This window comes from Hypomesus nipponensis, chromosome 25 (genome assembly GCF_054491055.1).
Source record: "Hypomesus nipponensis isolate SF chromosome 25, ASM5449105v1, whole genome shotgun sequence".
Lineage (NCBI taxonomy): Eukaryota > Metazoa > Chordata > Actinopteri > Osmeriformes > Osmeridae > Hypomesus > Hypomesus nipponensis.
The window spans coordinates 11,601,180-11,617,049 of NC_140385.1; the positions used below are offsets into that span (position 1 = coordinate 11,601,180).

Sequence of the window (15,870 nt, forward strand, 5' to 3'; positions counted from 1 at the left end):
GAATATGAATGTCTGTTGAATCTGGAATATAAAACTGATTTTACCTCGGTCTCTCGCAAATGTCCGACTCAGCGGAGTGAGGAGGGTGGTTGGAGTTGTCTAATGCTGCATTCACTTGCAGTGGGATATTAGAAATTCGCTCTTGCAAATGTCCCGGAGGAGTGGGGAGGACGGTTGGAGTGCTGCATTCACTTGCAGTCGGATGAGCCGCAACTTTTCTTTGTTTTCAAAGCTGCCAACTGGGGTGGCACCTGGGGTGGCAAGGCTATTTTTAGGGTGGCCACCCCATGCCACCCCGGTAGATCCGCCCCTGATTCTGTGCATGATGTGATGCTAGTGAGGGACTTCCACGCTTAATGCGAGCGCGCATAAAGCGCGAGCGAATTTGTTTGGCTGATTTGTGCGAAATATAGTTTTTGGAGCTTTATATAAAACAAACGAACCTAGCCTTTTTTTCAATTGATAAAACATTGTCTAGTGAAGGTAATTGCGTTTACGTTTCTTGGCCTGGTTTTCTATCTTTATATTGTCTCTACTAACTAGCTTTTGATCTGTCAGTGTCACTGTTGTGCATAAGCGGCACTAACGGCTGCATACACCTTCATTTGGAATAGACCAACCGTCATGGGCAGGGACTGACTGGGAGTAAAAATAGGCCCTGGACTTCCAGACCGGCCTACCAGAACCGGTCCCGTATACGCTACCACAGCGAGCGCCCTGCTAATGCATGCCAATTCTGTGCCTGATGTGATGCTTTGGGACTTCCACGCTTAATGCTCGCGCATAGCGCGCGAGCGAATTATTTTGGCTGATTTGAGAGAAAAATAGGCTCGTTTTTTGAGCTTGATGTAAAACAAACAAACAAACAAACATAACCGTATGTCCAATTAGTAAAACATTATCTCGTGAAAGTAATTACGTTTACGTTTCTTAACCTGGTTTTCCATCTTTATATTGTCTCTATAGCTAATTTCGATCTGTCAGTGTCACTGTTGTGTGTAAGCGGCCTAAGGGCTGCATAGACGTTCATTTGGAATAGACCAACCGGCCTGGGGGGAAAAGGGGTCCGGCAAACCGTGTTGCTCAATCTTCTTGCCAAATTTTTATTTAGTAAAAAATTATGGGTCGGAGGGCCGGCGCTCCGGCCCAAAAGTGCTTCTGCCCATCTGGAATTCTCCCGATTCTCCCGATGGCCAGTCCTTTGGCGGGTGTAGCCTACAATAGGTCAGTAAAAAGTTTCTACATGAAACTCAGGGCTCTCAAGTCTCGCGCATTTCAACTATTTATCACGCTCGCACGCAACACCTTTGTATTTCTCACGCTAAAGTAACTTGTCCCACTATAGGCCTACACAATTAATGGAGGAGGCGCAGGCATAGAACGGAGGGCAGTTTTCTGCCGAGTTGGCCTGTCTCGCATTATACATAATTAATAGTAGCGATGCCACCTACCAGCCAATCAGAAACATCACTATACATGACAATATATTAACTATTTTTAGGATCACATGTGTCATGCATATATTATGACATGATGTTCCCCATTTTAGCCTACTTCCTAATGAAAGGGGAAAGGGGAGGGGCATCCTACTGTAGGTTTTTGTGCCACCTACCAGCAGCGCGCGAAGAGCAACGACAAAGATGGATATTCACGATTACACGCTACGTAGTCTTACTAATCTTAATGTAGACATTCTGCACCACGTGGAGACATTCTCATTACATTCTTATGATTACCTTTTATGCTGTCGATTTGAGCGTTAGCTTCGCTAATCCTTGCAAGAAAAATACAAAATGAAAACAGAGTGACGCGACAGTTGCCATAGATCAACCATACTAAGGTGAGTTTGAACATGAACGTAAGGCAGTGAATGAACGGACAATTGATATATTTTGGCAGTGATGTTGGCAATGATTATGCATTTTGTAGATTGGTAAGCCGATTCCGTATTGTCTTCATTAAACGTAATATGTGACTGTCGTTAATATAGCCTAAGTATAGCCTACACCAGTCATTTTACACGAGGCGCATCAAATAATACACGCTTAGCCTGTGAAAGAGGAATTCGCGAGCTACGCACTTCAATATATTTACGGTGACATTCTTCAGCGTATGATGGTATCGGTCTTCAATCTACACTACGATGTGGCATTACAAGGTCGCCTGCAGAGTGACTACATCTAATCATGTTATTGAGGAAAGTATGGCTATCAGGTAGAGCAGGTCATATTGTCTACTAGGCCAGACCATGCGACATAGCAGATCGGTGCCACATGGATAAACAGACGCAGTCAGGGATTACCGGCCTGTCCAATGAAGAGTGATTCTGTTTGTGTCATCTGGTATCAGTTATCATACGTGTGTCTGTAGCCCACGAAGTAAAACAATCAGCATGTGCGCTCAGCGCTCATGTGAGTTTAATACACAAATACATTTGTGTGTCAAGGGTGTTTAGGCTAATTGTATCCTATTAGGCTACTTGTATCTATTCCAACAAGTAACCTCAAACGAAAATGCTAAACCAAATCTTTACTGAAATTACGTATTCGTTGATTTGACACTATATTAAAGAGTCGCATGCTCTGTTTGGATTGAAAAATCATAGTTGAAGGAAACAGTTGCTAAATGACTAAATGTTATTTCAGGAAGTAGTAGGGCAGGTGGTGCTCAAAGGCTGATGACATTGAGCAGCTGTCTCAGGGGTTGTGGTGGCACGATGAGGTGTGCGTATGAAAGTCTACTGCGCTTGTTTATTTGTAAGAACTTTGAGTTTGAATTAGAGGAAGAGCTGACTAATTTCACGTCTGATCTAAGGCAAGACAAAGCTTTTCCTGTATAGTCTGTCAAGCCTCCTACACACACACACAGCCTATTACTTATTCAGGAGACAAAGAATTCCCTGTTCACGGGAATCCGGAGCTCTAAGCTGGTCTGCAACCACCCAACAGCAGCACATTTTCAACCCAGACATTGGCTTCTAGGTGTTACACCTACACAAACACTCTCTCTCTCTCTTTCTCTCTGTAAACCTTTGACTCAAAGACTTTGGCCTAATCCAGCAGACTTACTGAATTTGTGAGTACGCTTGTGCATTAGTTTACTAGAGGGGAGAATAATGTTTGTGTGTTTTGATCAATGCATCTGCTTGGGAGTCTTCACTTTTTAAGCTGTCAGCAATGATGTGCTTCAAGAAAACCGTTGAATGAATAGACACAACGTTTTCATCGCATGTGCACCATGCTAAGAGTTTATTTATCTATTTGTCTTGCTTCTTGCCTTCTGTTCTCTCAGATGCTTGCATTTCGCTCACGTTTCTGACATTTGCCTCTGTGACACTGCATTGAAAGGTCAGTAAATCTGCGGAAGGTCTTTGTTCAGCATATCCATTCTGAAACAAATGAGCTACTTATTCAGTGAATGCTATAAATATTATTTGAGACAGTGGTGTTTCCCAGGAAAGGCGGTGGAAGGGGGGTGGGCGGGGGGGGGGGGGGAGCCAAAGCAGTTGTGAAATGGCACTTTTAAACATATATTTTTGGGGGCATGTTCAGCTTTATTTGACAGTGACAGGTAGGAAGAGGCAGGGACAGAAAAGACCCAGACTGTAATCTTACCGGCGGTAAGGCATCACCTTTACTGTTGTTGGCATATTATAACCATAGAACATATCAGAATGTTCAGCACACTTGGAGGCAAAAATCGCAAATGTATTGCAAAGCTTTCAGTCACACTGTCTTTTTCAGACCGAAACACAGACCATGTAGGGTCAACCAAACGTGATACCCCAGCCCTTTAGGCTACACATTCCTTAACTCTTTTTAATCCTTTTAATCACCTGATTCCATCACCATATGCTTGGATGGAATTAAATTTAGTTTCCCCTGTCCTCCATAAGCAATTTCTTTAAAACGGCTGAATGTTAAATGCAGATTAGAACGGGTGAATGCTTTAGTATTCGTTCGTACATGGAATTTTCCAAGGTGTGCTGCCTTTGGGACCATGTGTTTGTTACAGCACATGATTAGGTCCTCTGATATCAGCTGCAGTCCTTTACCTTAGTTGACCACTCTCAAGGTCTCAACCTCCAAAAGACCTTGTGGTCAGCTGGAAACGCTTGTCCGGCCCTCAGAAACAGCCTTGCCAGAGACTGTGTCATCATGACTTGCCTGCCTCTCTCTCTCCCTCCAATAGAAACCTTGTTGAATTTGGTGCTGGTGAATCCCATCTGACTCAATTCCAGCATTGAAGCCTCATCAGACCAAATTAACAGAAACTATCGAGTGCTTCGTAGAACTGGGTCTGTTTGTTCTCTTCCAGGATATCAGTTGACTGGCTTTTCCACTGAAATGGAAGGTGCCATGGGGGGCTTTTAGTGTTAGCCTGTGTGATGCACCTCATGACTTTTGTGTGTCCTTACACCTCTCTTACACACACACACATACACACACACGCACACACAGTCATCAGTTCTGGCTGTCTGCTTAAAGCATGTTGCGTAGTTAGGCTTTAAGGTTTTTGGGTTAAACATACACAGAACTGCTACTGTACATGTCAATTTTGTTTTGCTCTATGAACCATCTTATCAGCTAGTGTATTTGATCTAATCTGCAAAGGTTTTAGTTCACTTCTCGTGTGTTGTATCAAGTATTGAACTGATAATGTATTCAAAACATGTTTGGCAAGTGGTTTGCACCAGCAAAAATATCTTGTCATGTACAGCAGGAATCCTTTTTGCCACTCACTCCTCTACATTCCTCTATCTGTTGTCTGTCACAGATCATGTGTGTGTAGGAGTAGTTTTCCTGTGTTGTGTACCTGTGAGCCTGCGTCACTTGTAGTCAGAAGTAAGTGGTGTCAAAATGACTTCACGTAAGAAGGTTCTAGTTCAACTGGCCTCGCCCGGTGACGAAATGCACATTTCCCAGTGGAGAGGGTATACCAGCACGCTGACTGACAACACACCACACCTGAAACCTCCCTCAGAGCTGCCTGAAACAAGGACGCTGTCTCAGCCAACCAGCAAGCAATTAACGTTGGCCTATATAGTTTATTTAGTCTGCCTATTATCTTTATTCACGTTGTTACTCTTGGTTGAATCATTTTATATTGTGTACGTAATTCTCTCTACAAATGTGTGTGTGTGTGTGTGTGTGTGTCTTCAGATTAAAAACCGTAATGTGGGGAAGGCAGTGTTGAAGTGACATTCCTTGTAGCTACACCGGTCCAATGAATGAAGTTCACGCCTCATAAAGATGTTTCTTGATATTTATTAACTCTCTCTCTCTCTTATATCAACACTGTGAAAAAATAAGAACATAAAAGACAAAAGTTTGACTTATTAATTTGCCATTTAAGGTGGGTAAATGGCGCAGCATACATTGAAACAGACATCAACTGAATTTCTTTACAAACGTAATGACTACATCATGGCTCCAATCCAATACAAAAACACAATGATAGCAAAATAAATGAAATAAAGTACCGTGTGCGCCTTTTTTGAACCATGTGCAGATTCCTTGTTAGCTTCCTCCACAGCCATCAACCCTTCTCTGACCCACAATGCCCTGTCCAACCTTTTAAAGCTCTGGTCACATGACTTGATCAAATGAAATACACTTTCCAAATAAAAGCATAAAACTGGTAACCAAAACATTTCTTATTTAGTAAACCTTATTATTTTTTGTTAAATTAAAACAGATGACTCTTCATTAAACAATTCCCCAAAAAACGGAAACCTGTCTCTCCAAGACAGTTACATTCCTTATGGTTGGGTTTGGATTCAGGTGTGGTTGAAAATAATATTGCTCTGGCACACCAGTAAGTTTTGGAAGATTCTTTCAGGGCATGTAGAAACCTGCCAACACCTCGCTCCCAGCCCCCCCCCCCAGCCCCCCCTCCCAGCTCCCTCCCAGCTCCTGTCATGCACACACTCACAGAGCAAATCAAAACAAAACCGCTCGCCATGTTCTGTCTCCCAAAACTCAGCCTCGTGCTCTCGTGTTCCTCCTCTGCGGACAGGATTGCCAGTTGGCTGTGACCTTGAACCGCGACCGTGCGAAACGATTTGGATTCATTTGCTTGTCTCGAATGCAACAACAGCACTAACGGGACTCGCCTGCGCTTGTCTGCGTCGGTGAGGTCAGGAGGGTCTGCGTTGGTCCCCCTGCGTTGACAAAGCCAAGTGTGTACACATGGGGTGGATTTCCAGATTCTTGCTCAGCGCACAGACAATGGGGGCAGAGGGGGAGGTTGGACCCAGGGGTCAGCTCCTATGCCAAGGGCTTTATGGAACTGACTATTCCTATTAAGGCCAATAGACTGTGAACAAGAGGACCTCCCCCCCCCCCTCATCCCTTCTCTTGTTCTCTATCCGTCGCTCTCTCCTCCCAGCGTCTACTAAAGAACGGCCTCTGTCAGCTCTGTGTTAGAATGCAGACCTCTTTAGCACCTTTTAAATAGCCCAGAGAGTTTTCTACGTTGACCGAGCAAACGGCAAAAGGCCATTGGAGGAAAGCAAAATCAGTTAGCCCCTGTTCTGTAAGATGCTAAGGGACTTTCTTGTGTTTTTTTGTTGTTGTCGTAACAGCATCTAGTTTGAGCGGAACCTTCTAGGACGAGATGAAAGGCCGGACTGATGCCCCTCAGGACAGGTAAGGGTCTGAATCCGGCGAGCTTTTGTTCTTGAAATGGTTCATTCGTGTCCCACGAGCGAATAAAGCAATGAAGCATGTATGTCTATGCCTAACTTCTCACTCTGCCAGCTGGGCGGTATGAGTTGGCAAACCTCATGGAAGAATTCGTTTCCTGAAAGCTGAGGTTGTGAGAGAGTTGTTTCTGTGGTTAATACTTTTTTTCCTTATTAACCGTTAAGAAAACAATGATTCTCATAGCGACACAATATCAATAATAGTAAAAATACTGGAGCAAGTGTTTTTTCTGTGTTATGGTGACTGATGTGGTAACCCTCTTTGCTCTCTGTTCCCAGGGGCTGGTTGGTGGGGATCATCTTCTTCATCCTGGGCCTGGGGACTCTGCTGCCATGGAATTTCTTCATGACTGCATCCATGGTAAACCTACCCACCAGCCCTGTCCTTATCCTGTCAGAAAATATCCTTTTCTGCCTGCCCTGTGGGAAATACTTGATGTAACGCAATTACTATGGTCTAATCAAGGCATGTCAGGTTTAGGAAAAAGGCTGCATGAGGCATACACTCATTTTGTAGGAATTATTTTGTAGTCAGTTAACGGTGAGGTAAAAAAACCAATCAAGATGATGTTTAGTTATTTATTTGTCCACACAAACACAAATCCTTAAAGTCAGATGTTTTGGGGCGAGCATTCTATGAGGACTGTGTGTGATAGATTAGCTATGTTGTTGGTATGTTGGGGTCAAGTATTTGAGGAGGGATTTAAGGATTGGGACCCCCTGATGTCTGGACTACAGGCAGGGAATTTCAGCGGAGGGGGTGAAGTATGTTGATGCTAACCACTCGTGGTTAGGGTTGGAGACCCTTTTTTAATTAGTTCATACACCATAACATACTCTGTGTGTGTGTGTGTGTGTGCCATTGTACAGCAGTGCATATATTCCCCAAGGGAAATGCGTTTAAATGGGGTTCATGGAAGCCTAAATCATTGTAGGTTAAGTAGCGATGGTAAGGTTCAACATGCCTCATACTTCTCAATGCGTCCTGATGAGTTATGTAGCATCTAGTTAGCAAACCTTGAATTTGCAGCTATAAACTGAGAGACTGATGGTGACTGATCAGGGCAAACTGTCGAACATATCTTGCATTATTTTCAGTTAATAGTTGAAATGTTTCCCTCAATGCCTATTTCCCACGGTCTTACGAGGTAAGAAATAGAGAAACTATAGATAAGCACCTTGAACAACGTTTATTTTCTGTGTGTCCATTCTTAGTATTTCAACAACAGACTCAATGCCACAGAATGGAACAACGGAACGGTCACCGTTCGCAAAGAGTACTACTTCAACAACTGGATGACCCTGCTATCCCAGCTCCCCCTGCTGCTGTTTACACTCCTAAACTCCATCCTGTATCAACGGTGAGCCATTGAACTTATTGTCTGAATGAAAGTCGGAACACAAAAGTGTTTGGCACAACAGTGGAACACGTCAAACCATTTCCTTGTGCTTTCCATGCAAAGACGTGCGACGTAAAGTGATGCGAGTCAAAGAAACACGATTATTGTGTGCAGGATATCGGAGAAGATGCGTATCGCCGGCAGCCTGGTCATCATCCTCTTCCTCTTCATCTTCACGGCCATCCTGGTCAAGGTTCCCATGGAGGAGGACAGCTTTTTCTCCGTCACCATGGGAACCATCTGGTTCATCAACTGTGAGTCTCCCAACTGTGTGTGTGTGTGTGTGTGTTTTACAGCATGAATAGTGTGATAGTATTGCATGTCGCTCCTCTACACTGCAGGCAAGCCCGAGTGTTTGTGTGTGCTATTGTGAACTTCCTGTCATCTCTCCCAGCGTTTGGTGCCATTCTGCAGGGCAGTCTGTTTGGCCTGGTGGGTCAGCTGCCTCAGAAGTACAGCGCCGGCTTCATGAGTGGCCAGGGCCTGGCCGGAACGTTCGCTGCTATCGCCATGCTGCTAGCGATAGCGAGTGAGTCCCACACAGTCTTATCTCTCTCTGTCGCTTTCACACACGCATGTACGCACAAGCAACCAATCCCACCTCCTTTGTCGCCTAGTAACAATCAAATGACTCCAAACAACCCAAGGAAGGATGGCGTTACCCGGAGTGGGTTTGGTGAGTCATTTGATTGGATTTGAATGCCGCTGTTCTGACCTATTTTGTGTGCGCGTGTCATGCTCAGGTGATGCGGACTCTGAGTCGGCTGCTCTGGGCTATTTCATCACTCCCTGCGCGGGGACGCTGGTGACACTACTGAGCTACCTGGCTCTGCCTCGCCTGGTGAGTCCCACTGCCACACCTTGCCTCTCACCCCTGACTCTAATAACGCCCCCGCCATCTGACTCCAGCCCACACAGTAGTCGGGTAGCAAAGGCTCAAAGAGACCATTAAAAAGGATGTGAATATGCCTCAGGGTCCAGGTGGCAAACAGGGAGTTTCCTTGTTCGGCGGTTCATTCAATACATTACCAATTGCTTTCAGGGAACTGTCTTTCAGGTCTGACGAAGTTGATAATTGGTCAGTGTGTGCATGCGTGTGGACAGGGGAGAGCCTGGGGAAGTTGGATGGTTTCCCCAATGGATAAACTTGCACTAAGTGTTCTTTTTGCATGTTGGCACTGTAGGAGTTTGCCCAGTTCTACTTGGACAAAAGTAGGAGCTACGAGCAGGGGGCTACTGCTGGACTGCTCAGAGGTGAGGATGGGACGTGCGTATACGCACACACACAGAAAAACAAACCAAACAAACTAGGGGGTCTATTCACATAGGAATCACGATTCAGTCTTCTAGCGATTCACATCGATTCACACATTTTAAAAATCGATTTAAAACAAAATATAATAAAAATCTCTGTCAAACTTTTACCCCTATTTTTGTACTATTTATTCTATTTGTCTCAGGGCTGGTTTGCTTATAATAACAGAAGACTGTCATATGTTGAATGGTTGCAGTCAACTTCAAATTGCATTTGTATAAATTCAATTGCATTTGTTTTATAACAATGAGTTTACTAAACTGCAAAAAAACAATACTTTTCAAGGTTTAATGCAGTGGGATTAGCCCATCACAGTCAAATAGAAACAATTTTTAACCGAATTGTGACCCCATGAATCGAATTGTGAGGTACCACAAGATTCCCACCCCTAAAACAAACCCACATCCTCTCTCTGTGGTTATGGAACTTTAGAGCCATTTCTTGTCTCATGCATACTCACATCAAATTGAACTTTTTACTACTGTTTCAACACTGGGTAATTCCCCCCCACACACGCACACATGCACACACACACACACACTCAATTGAATGGATTCATCAGTGCATTATGTCATTAGGTCAGTTTACACAGTCCTATCCAATTACCCATGTCACAACCCTCCATACAAAGACAGTCTGTGTGTAGTTCCTCGACACACAGATGGTCTACCACACTGACAGCTGTCCTGTTGATGAGAGAAACGACAGTTACACACACTGAGTGACACACACGGTCATATTGCCTCGAAGCAGGGTCTGGTATATGCAATGTCATACGCTTACGTGGCAACACAGCCTTCACCATCACCCCCCCCCCCCTTGCTCGTCCTTTTTGGCTGGCAGAGAGTGGCGCGGTAGAGAACGGCAAGCGGAATGGCCATGCCAGCAGCGCAACGGCTAACGGCGGCGTCGAGGCCGAGGTGGAGAGCGCGGCGGGAGACTGTGGAGGCGGGCCGGCCTTCCTGGAAATGGAGATGGAGGACAAGAAGCTGTCCGTCATGGAGGTCTTCAAGCAGGTATGAGTCACCATTGGTGTGTGAATGGATGGAGAGGCGAAAATGTCAAACGCCGTGAGTGCCGCTACATTACATTTACATTTAGTCATTTAGCAGACGTTCTCATCCAGAGCGACTTACAGTAAGTACAGGGACAATCCCCCCTAGGCAAGTAGGGTGAAGTGCCTTGCCCAAGGACACAACGTCATTTGGCACGGTGGGGAATCGATCCGGCAACCTTCTGATTACTAGCCTGATTCCCTAACCGCTCTGCCACCTGACTCCTTGACTCTAAAGTGTATATATATACAGATTAATTGAGTTAATTTACTACTTTCGTCTTCGTTTCTGTACAGACCCTTGGTGTATGTTCTTATTGTTTGCTTTCTTTCTGCCTCTCTGTCCTTCAGATCTGGGTGATGGCGTTTTGCGTGGTGTTTGTCTTCATTGTCACCCTGTCCGTGTTTCCTGCAGTAACTGTGGATGTTAAGACAATCTTCCCTGGAAATTGGGGTATGTAATTAACTGCTGTCCTATCCTTACTAAGTTACTGCTATTCTTAAAAAAAAAAAGTTAAATTTGGCTTAAGATATAAAGAACCCAAGTAGTAGGTTTTAGTGCATGGCGTGGTTTAGACTGTTGAACTGTACTCTGTTCTCTCCTCCAGAACGCTACTTCATTTCTGTGTGCTGCTTCCTCATGTTTAACGTCATGGACTGGATTGGACGCACTGTCACGACCCTGGTTCAATGGGTGAGTCCCAAGTTCCCTTGGTTACAGAAATATGCTTTGTTAGTCACCTCACAACAACACCCACGACAAGGCAGCTCGTCTTTCGAGGTTCTCTATTCAACACGTTTCCTTCATAAAGTAGACCAACAAATGACAACAAAAAAAACATTTTTACATTCACAGTACTGCAGGGCTTAAAGTATTCCGGCACCGTGCCAGATGTCCGGCGTGCAGCCATGAATTTTTTTCGGGGGGGGGGGAACTTGCACGTGGTTTAATATTTTCGAGTCAATTGATTTCCCCTACCAATCATATGAGGAACGCTGCTATAACTAACGTTACAAGCCTAACAGAAGGAGAGCAGGGCGGGTCCTGGCAACACGGTGTGAATGAGATCCATACGTCACGTTAGCATTGTGGGTGAAAGCATGGAGCGCAAATTCATGAAGCCTGGGGAGGATGTCCTACCCGTAGATAAATGACTCCAAAATAAATGGTGCTGGGCGGGCGAAGAAGGTAGAGACTGCGAGCCTTATGGCAGTTGGTGCAAGAAACTGAGAGAGCCTGGTGTTTGTTTCTGCACGTTTTGCTCGTGGAAGCTACTATATGCCAGTAGCGGTAAGAAAGTGCTTGCTCATCATCTCATAGAGCCACTGCCCGTGCACTCAAACTTACCGCAACGTTGCCGGGAGCAATTGTTACAGCTGACACACTTTTGTCTATGACTGACCGTGTCTGCGACTTAGAAATACGTTTGTGCACATTTTTTGCGAAACATGACTTGTCATTCACAATTTCTTAGCCACTGGTCACCCTGTGTAGAAAACTAGCAGAAGACAAAAAAGCGTTTCTCCCCCCCCCCCCCCTCAAAAAAGTTCAGGCTCAGGATTTTATTCCACTTTAACCCCTGGAACTGTGGGCACAATAAAAACAAAAACATATATTTTAAAAGAAAATTACAAGACTAAAACAAGTTTTCAAAATGTTATACTGCGGCACAAATACAATACAGATCACAAAATGCTGTATGTGCAAAGTCTTTGGGTGCCTAGACTGGTGCACAGTACTGTAAATTATATATTACAATATTTACGTAAAAAAAAAAAAGCAAAAGTCGGAGGATGGGTGTCTAAAAGTGTTTATCTCCTTTCAGCCCCCAAAGGAGAGTATTCTGTTCCCGGCGTTGGTGCTCTCCAGGGTGGTGTTTGTGCCCCTGCTGATGCTCTGCAACGTCCAGAAGCGCTCCTACCTCCCCGTGTACTTCTCTCACGACGTGGCCTTCACTGCCATCATGATGCTGTTCTCCCTCTCCAGCGGATACTGCGTCTGCCTCTCCATGTCCTACGCACCCCAGTGAGTGACTTGCATTCTAGGCCTTTTCCTGGCTCTGTCTTTCTTTGTTTAGTGGTCTCGCTCTTTCTGTACTGCTTTCTTTCTGCTCAACTGGCCGTGTTCTCGAGAATCCCTCCACGCTTTGGGTCTTTCTGTGTTTTCCATGTATGTGGGTCGAACACCCAAATACCCACGCTCACGTTTTACATTTACGTTGCATTTCCATTGTTGCGTTGCGTACACGTTGCGTTTTCTGGCATTCAAATGTTTTCAGGTCGAAAGGCTTGACAAGTCTATCTCTCTCGTCTTACACTTCGTCTTCACACACGTACACACTCACGTTCTCTGATATACACGCACTTATGTCTTGCTGTTCCTCACACACACACACACACACACACACACACACACGCTCATCTCTGTTTCCTTGTCCCGTCAGGCTGGTGAAGCCCAAAGATGCGGAGACGGCCGGAGCTCTGATGACCTTCTTCCTGGCCTTGGGGCTGTCCATAGGGGCCGCCCTGTCCTTCCCCCTGAGGGCTCTGGTGTAGGCGGGCTGGAGCCGGCCCTGTGTCTGACCATCTCCACCCCCTGCAGTGACAAGCCATGCCCCACACCAGGGGAAATCTGCCCGCCACCATCTTTCCACCCAAGACAGACCCAGACCTAGATGGACCTAGTTGCTTTTAGCTTGACAGGTTAGCTAGCTTCCACAGCACGTCGAAGCCAAAGCTAAGTAACTCTGACTAAGAACAAAGATACCTTTTGTTATTTATTTTGATCTGATCGTTTGTCTCCATGTTTTCTGTACACTAATTTGTGTGCCGTGTTTTCCTAGGTTTAGTTCCTTTGGTATTATTTGGTAGGGTATTCCTTATGTCTCTTTTTGCTGTACAAGCTTGAGGGAAAAGTTATTTATTTTTTCACAAATGGAAATCAATATCAGTCTTTTGAACTCTACCAGGGTGTTTTCCTTCATGAATGGAAGATTGTATTTGACTGTCTGAGACTTCATGTCGGTTTATGAATTTAGCAAACTGACATGCAGTAAGTGAATACAGATAAGACAACATCATATCTCAGGTACAACATTGTATCATTTCTCAAGATGGGAGTCTTTGCCCCTTGTCGGAAGGCTGGCAGTCACTGGGAGGTGGGTGAGCAGGCACTTTCGTTGTGGGCTCGGGGCCTGAGGGGTTCCCACTCCACGGAGCGGAACACCGAGTCGGGTGTAGGACCCGGGTGTCCTGGAGGTGTGTGTGTGTGTGGGGGGGGGGGGGGGGGAGGGGGCGTCCTGTTGACCGCAGCTAAAGTAAGAGTTTGGTTAAGGAAGGTTCGGCAGGAGCTAAACCAGGAGAGCACTGCTCCAGGGATGGAGAGGAGATGACCCTGCCACATGCTGCAGACAGCCCTAGGAGGATCAGGAGAGGTGTACCAAGTATCTGCGTGGAGAGCCGTCTGTGTTTTTTTTTAATGGTTTGTTCCTAATTAAAAAGGGAGTAAGGTTTACAACAGCCTGTGTCAGTTTGTATATAAATGAGAGATACCTGTCAGAATTGGTTGACGGATGGGTCCAATGTTGGATAGCATTCCATGACGAGTTCACACTCCGCTACTCTAATGGCCTGTAATTAAAGGGCAATATATAGGGTACTTTTGTCTAATACGAGTACTGAGCGAATAATTACTGCTGAGAAACTTTACATGAGAGAGGACAACCTTTTGTTTGAGTACAACAAAGCAGTTTGCGTTCACATTTTTGAATCTGCCTTTAATTTCTCTAAAGACAAAGCAGACAAGCTCTAATCTGTACTCAGGGGTTTTTGTCCAGAACACCTGTCATGGAATTCTCCACTCCAATGAGATGTTAACTTTTTTATTATAACAAAGTTGCTGTGACAGCACTTAGTATTGAAGTTTTATTTTGTGTATATATATATTTTTACATTCTCTTTTGTGTGTGTGTGTGTGTGTGTGTGTGTGTGTGTGTGTGTGGAATACAGGCCTATCCACAATGTTCTGAATCTTTGACATTCAGTGAGCGCACCCCTAGCCGCAACTCATTGGGATTTACTAGTTAATCACCCAGTAGTATTAGAACTGGAATAAAGACAGGATGTAAAGGATTGGACCTCTTGACTCAACCTATCGTCAGCTGTTTGGTTTTACTGTGGTTTAAGGCTAGTGAGCTCGACAGTATTCAAGCCCACATCTTCCTTCCTCTGTACACCAGGAACTTATACTTCAGGTTAGGAAAATGACTCCTTACAGGTGTTGGGTATGGCAGTGGTTACAAAGAAATGGGTACTACTACATTTGGAACTGTAGCAATCTGTTCTAGTAACATGTTACTTTGACGCATGTTATCCCCCCAAAAATACTCTTGGCACAATTCTTAAGCGATCATGAATTGGTGTAGACTCTTGTGAGACTACTAAGTTGGGTTTTTAGCAGAGCCTGACTGATTTATCGGCGGGCAATTTCCAAATGATCGGTATCTGCATTTATAATAGCCGATAAATGAATATATATTTTTCAAGAACAAACGTGAACAAACATTCAAGTGTGTATATATATATATATGAACAGTCAGATATCATAAAGACAATAACAATTAATATATATATACTCATAGAAATATATGCAGATAAATTAATATTTAAAAAATCAAATAAAAACGGACGATAAATATATATATATATATATACATATGTTCTGTTGTGACAATAAAACAAGTTTCTTTTTAAACTGCATTATCATATTATTTTAGTGAGGAATGATAAATGACTACAAATAACTAATGTTAGGGAAATCTGTTTGTTTTGTTATGCCTTTTTGGATAAAAAATATATATATATTGGCCAATATATCGGATTTTTAAATCAACAAATATTGGTATTGGCCTTAAAAATGTTATTGGTCGAGCTCTAGTTTTTAGAAGACGTGTAAAAGTGTGCCATTTGCAGTTGTTTGCTTTGCTAAATTTCTAGGAAAGATGGAGATTTTCTGCTTGATGTTTTGGTTCCAAGCAGTAGGGCTGCATTTAGCTTTTGAACTTGTAGCTAGAAATGTTGCTCTCCTAAAAAGTGCCAGCTGTTTTGTATTTTGAAGTGTAGTTGGTGTGAATTTTGTTGGGTGCCATACAAGAGTAAGAGATGTTTTCCCCTGAATGAATAATATTTTGTATTATTTGAGTTTTTCTCAGGTCTATGTATTTAAACCAGTGCTTAGTAGCAAAGGTTTTAATACAAAGCCCTGAACAAAAAACTCAAATAATAGTTTGCGACATCTTAAACTTTGTTTTGGGCCTTCCCTTTTTGAGACAACAGATGTCTCAGTCCAGTCTTTTCCACCCCAATAAATGTAACTGGATTCCCATTGTTACAAATA

General features: G+C 44.0%; 1 protein-coding gene across 3 annotated transcripts; it reads left to right on the top strand.

Annotated features, from left to right (window-relative positions):
* The first annotated feature begins 1,512 nt into the window (after positions 1–1,512).
* Positions 1,513–13,748, top strand: LOC146222320 (equilibrative nucleoside transporter 2-like). 3 transcript variants are annotated; one of them, XM_084691866.1, is made up of 15 exons: positions 1,513–1,840; positions 3,292–3,347; positions 4,192–4,844; positions 6,587–6,650; positions 6,986–7,067; positions 7,922–8,067; positions 8,221–8,360; positions 8,501–8,635; positions 8,850–8,947; positions 9,291–9,360; positions 10,265–10,437; positions 10,827–10,929; positions 11,084–11,169; positions 12,302–12,501; positions 12,920–13,748. In XM_084691866.1, exons 4-15 carry the CDS (start codon positions 6,619–6,621, stop codon positions 13,029–13,031), a joined length of 1,377 nt encoding a protein of 458 aa, XP_084547992.1. In that variant the 5' UTR covers positions 1,513–1,840; positions 3,292–3,347; positions 4,192–4,844; positions 6,587–6,618; the 3' UTR covers positions 13,032–13,748. The 3 variants fall into 3 exon arrangements, with proteins under 3 accessions (XP_084547992.1, XP_084547993.1, XP_084547991.1); XM_084691867.1 differs by lacking the exon at positions 4,192–4,844; XM_084691865.1 differs by lacking the exons at positions 3,292–3,347; positions 4,192–4,844 and having other exon boundaries at positions 1,515–1,840.
* The last annotated feature ends 2,122 nt before the right edge of the window (positions 13,749–15,870 follow it).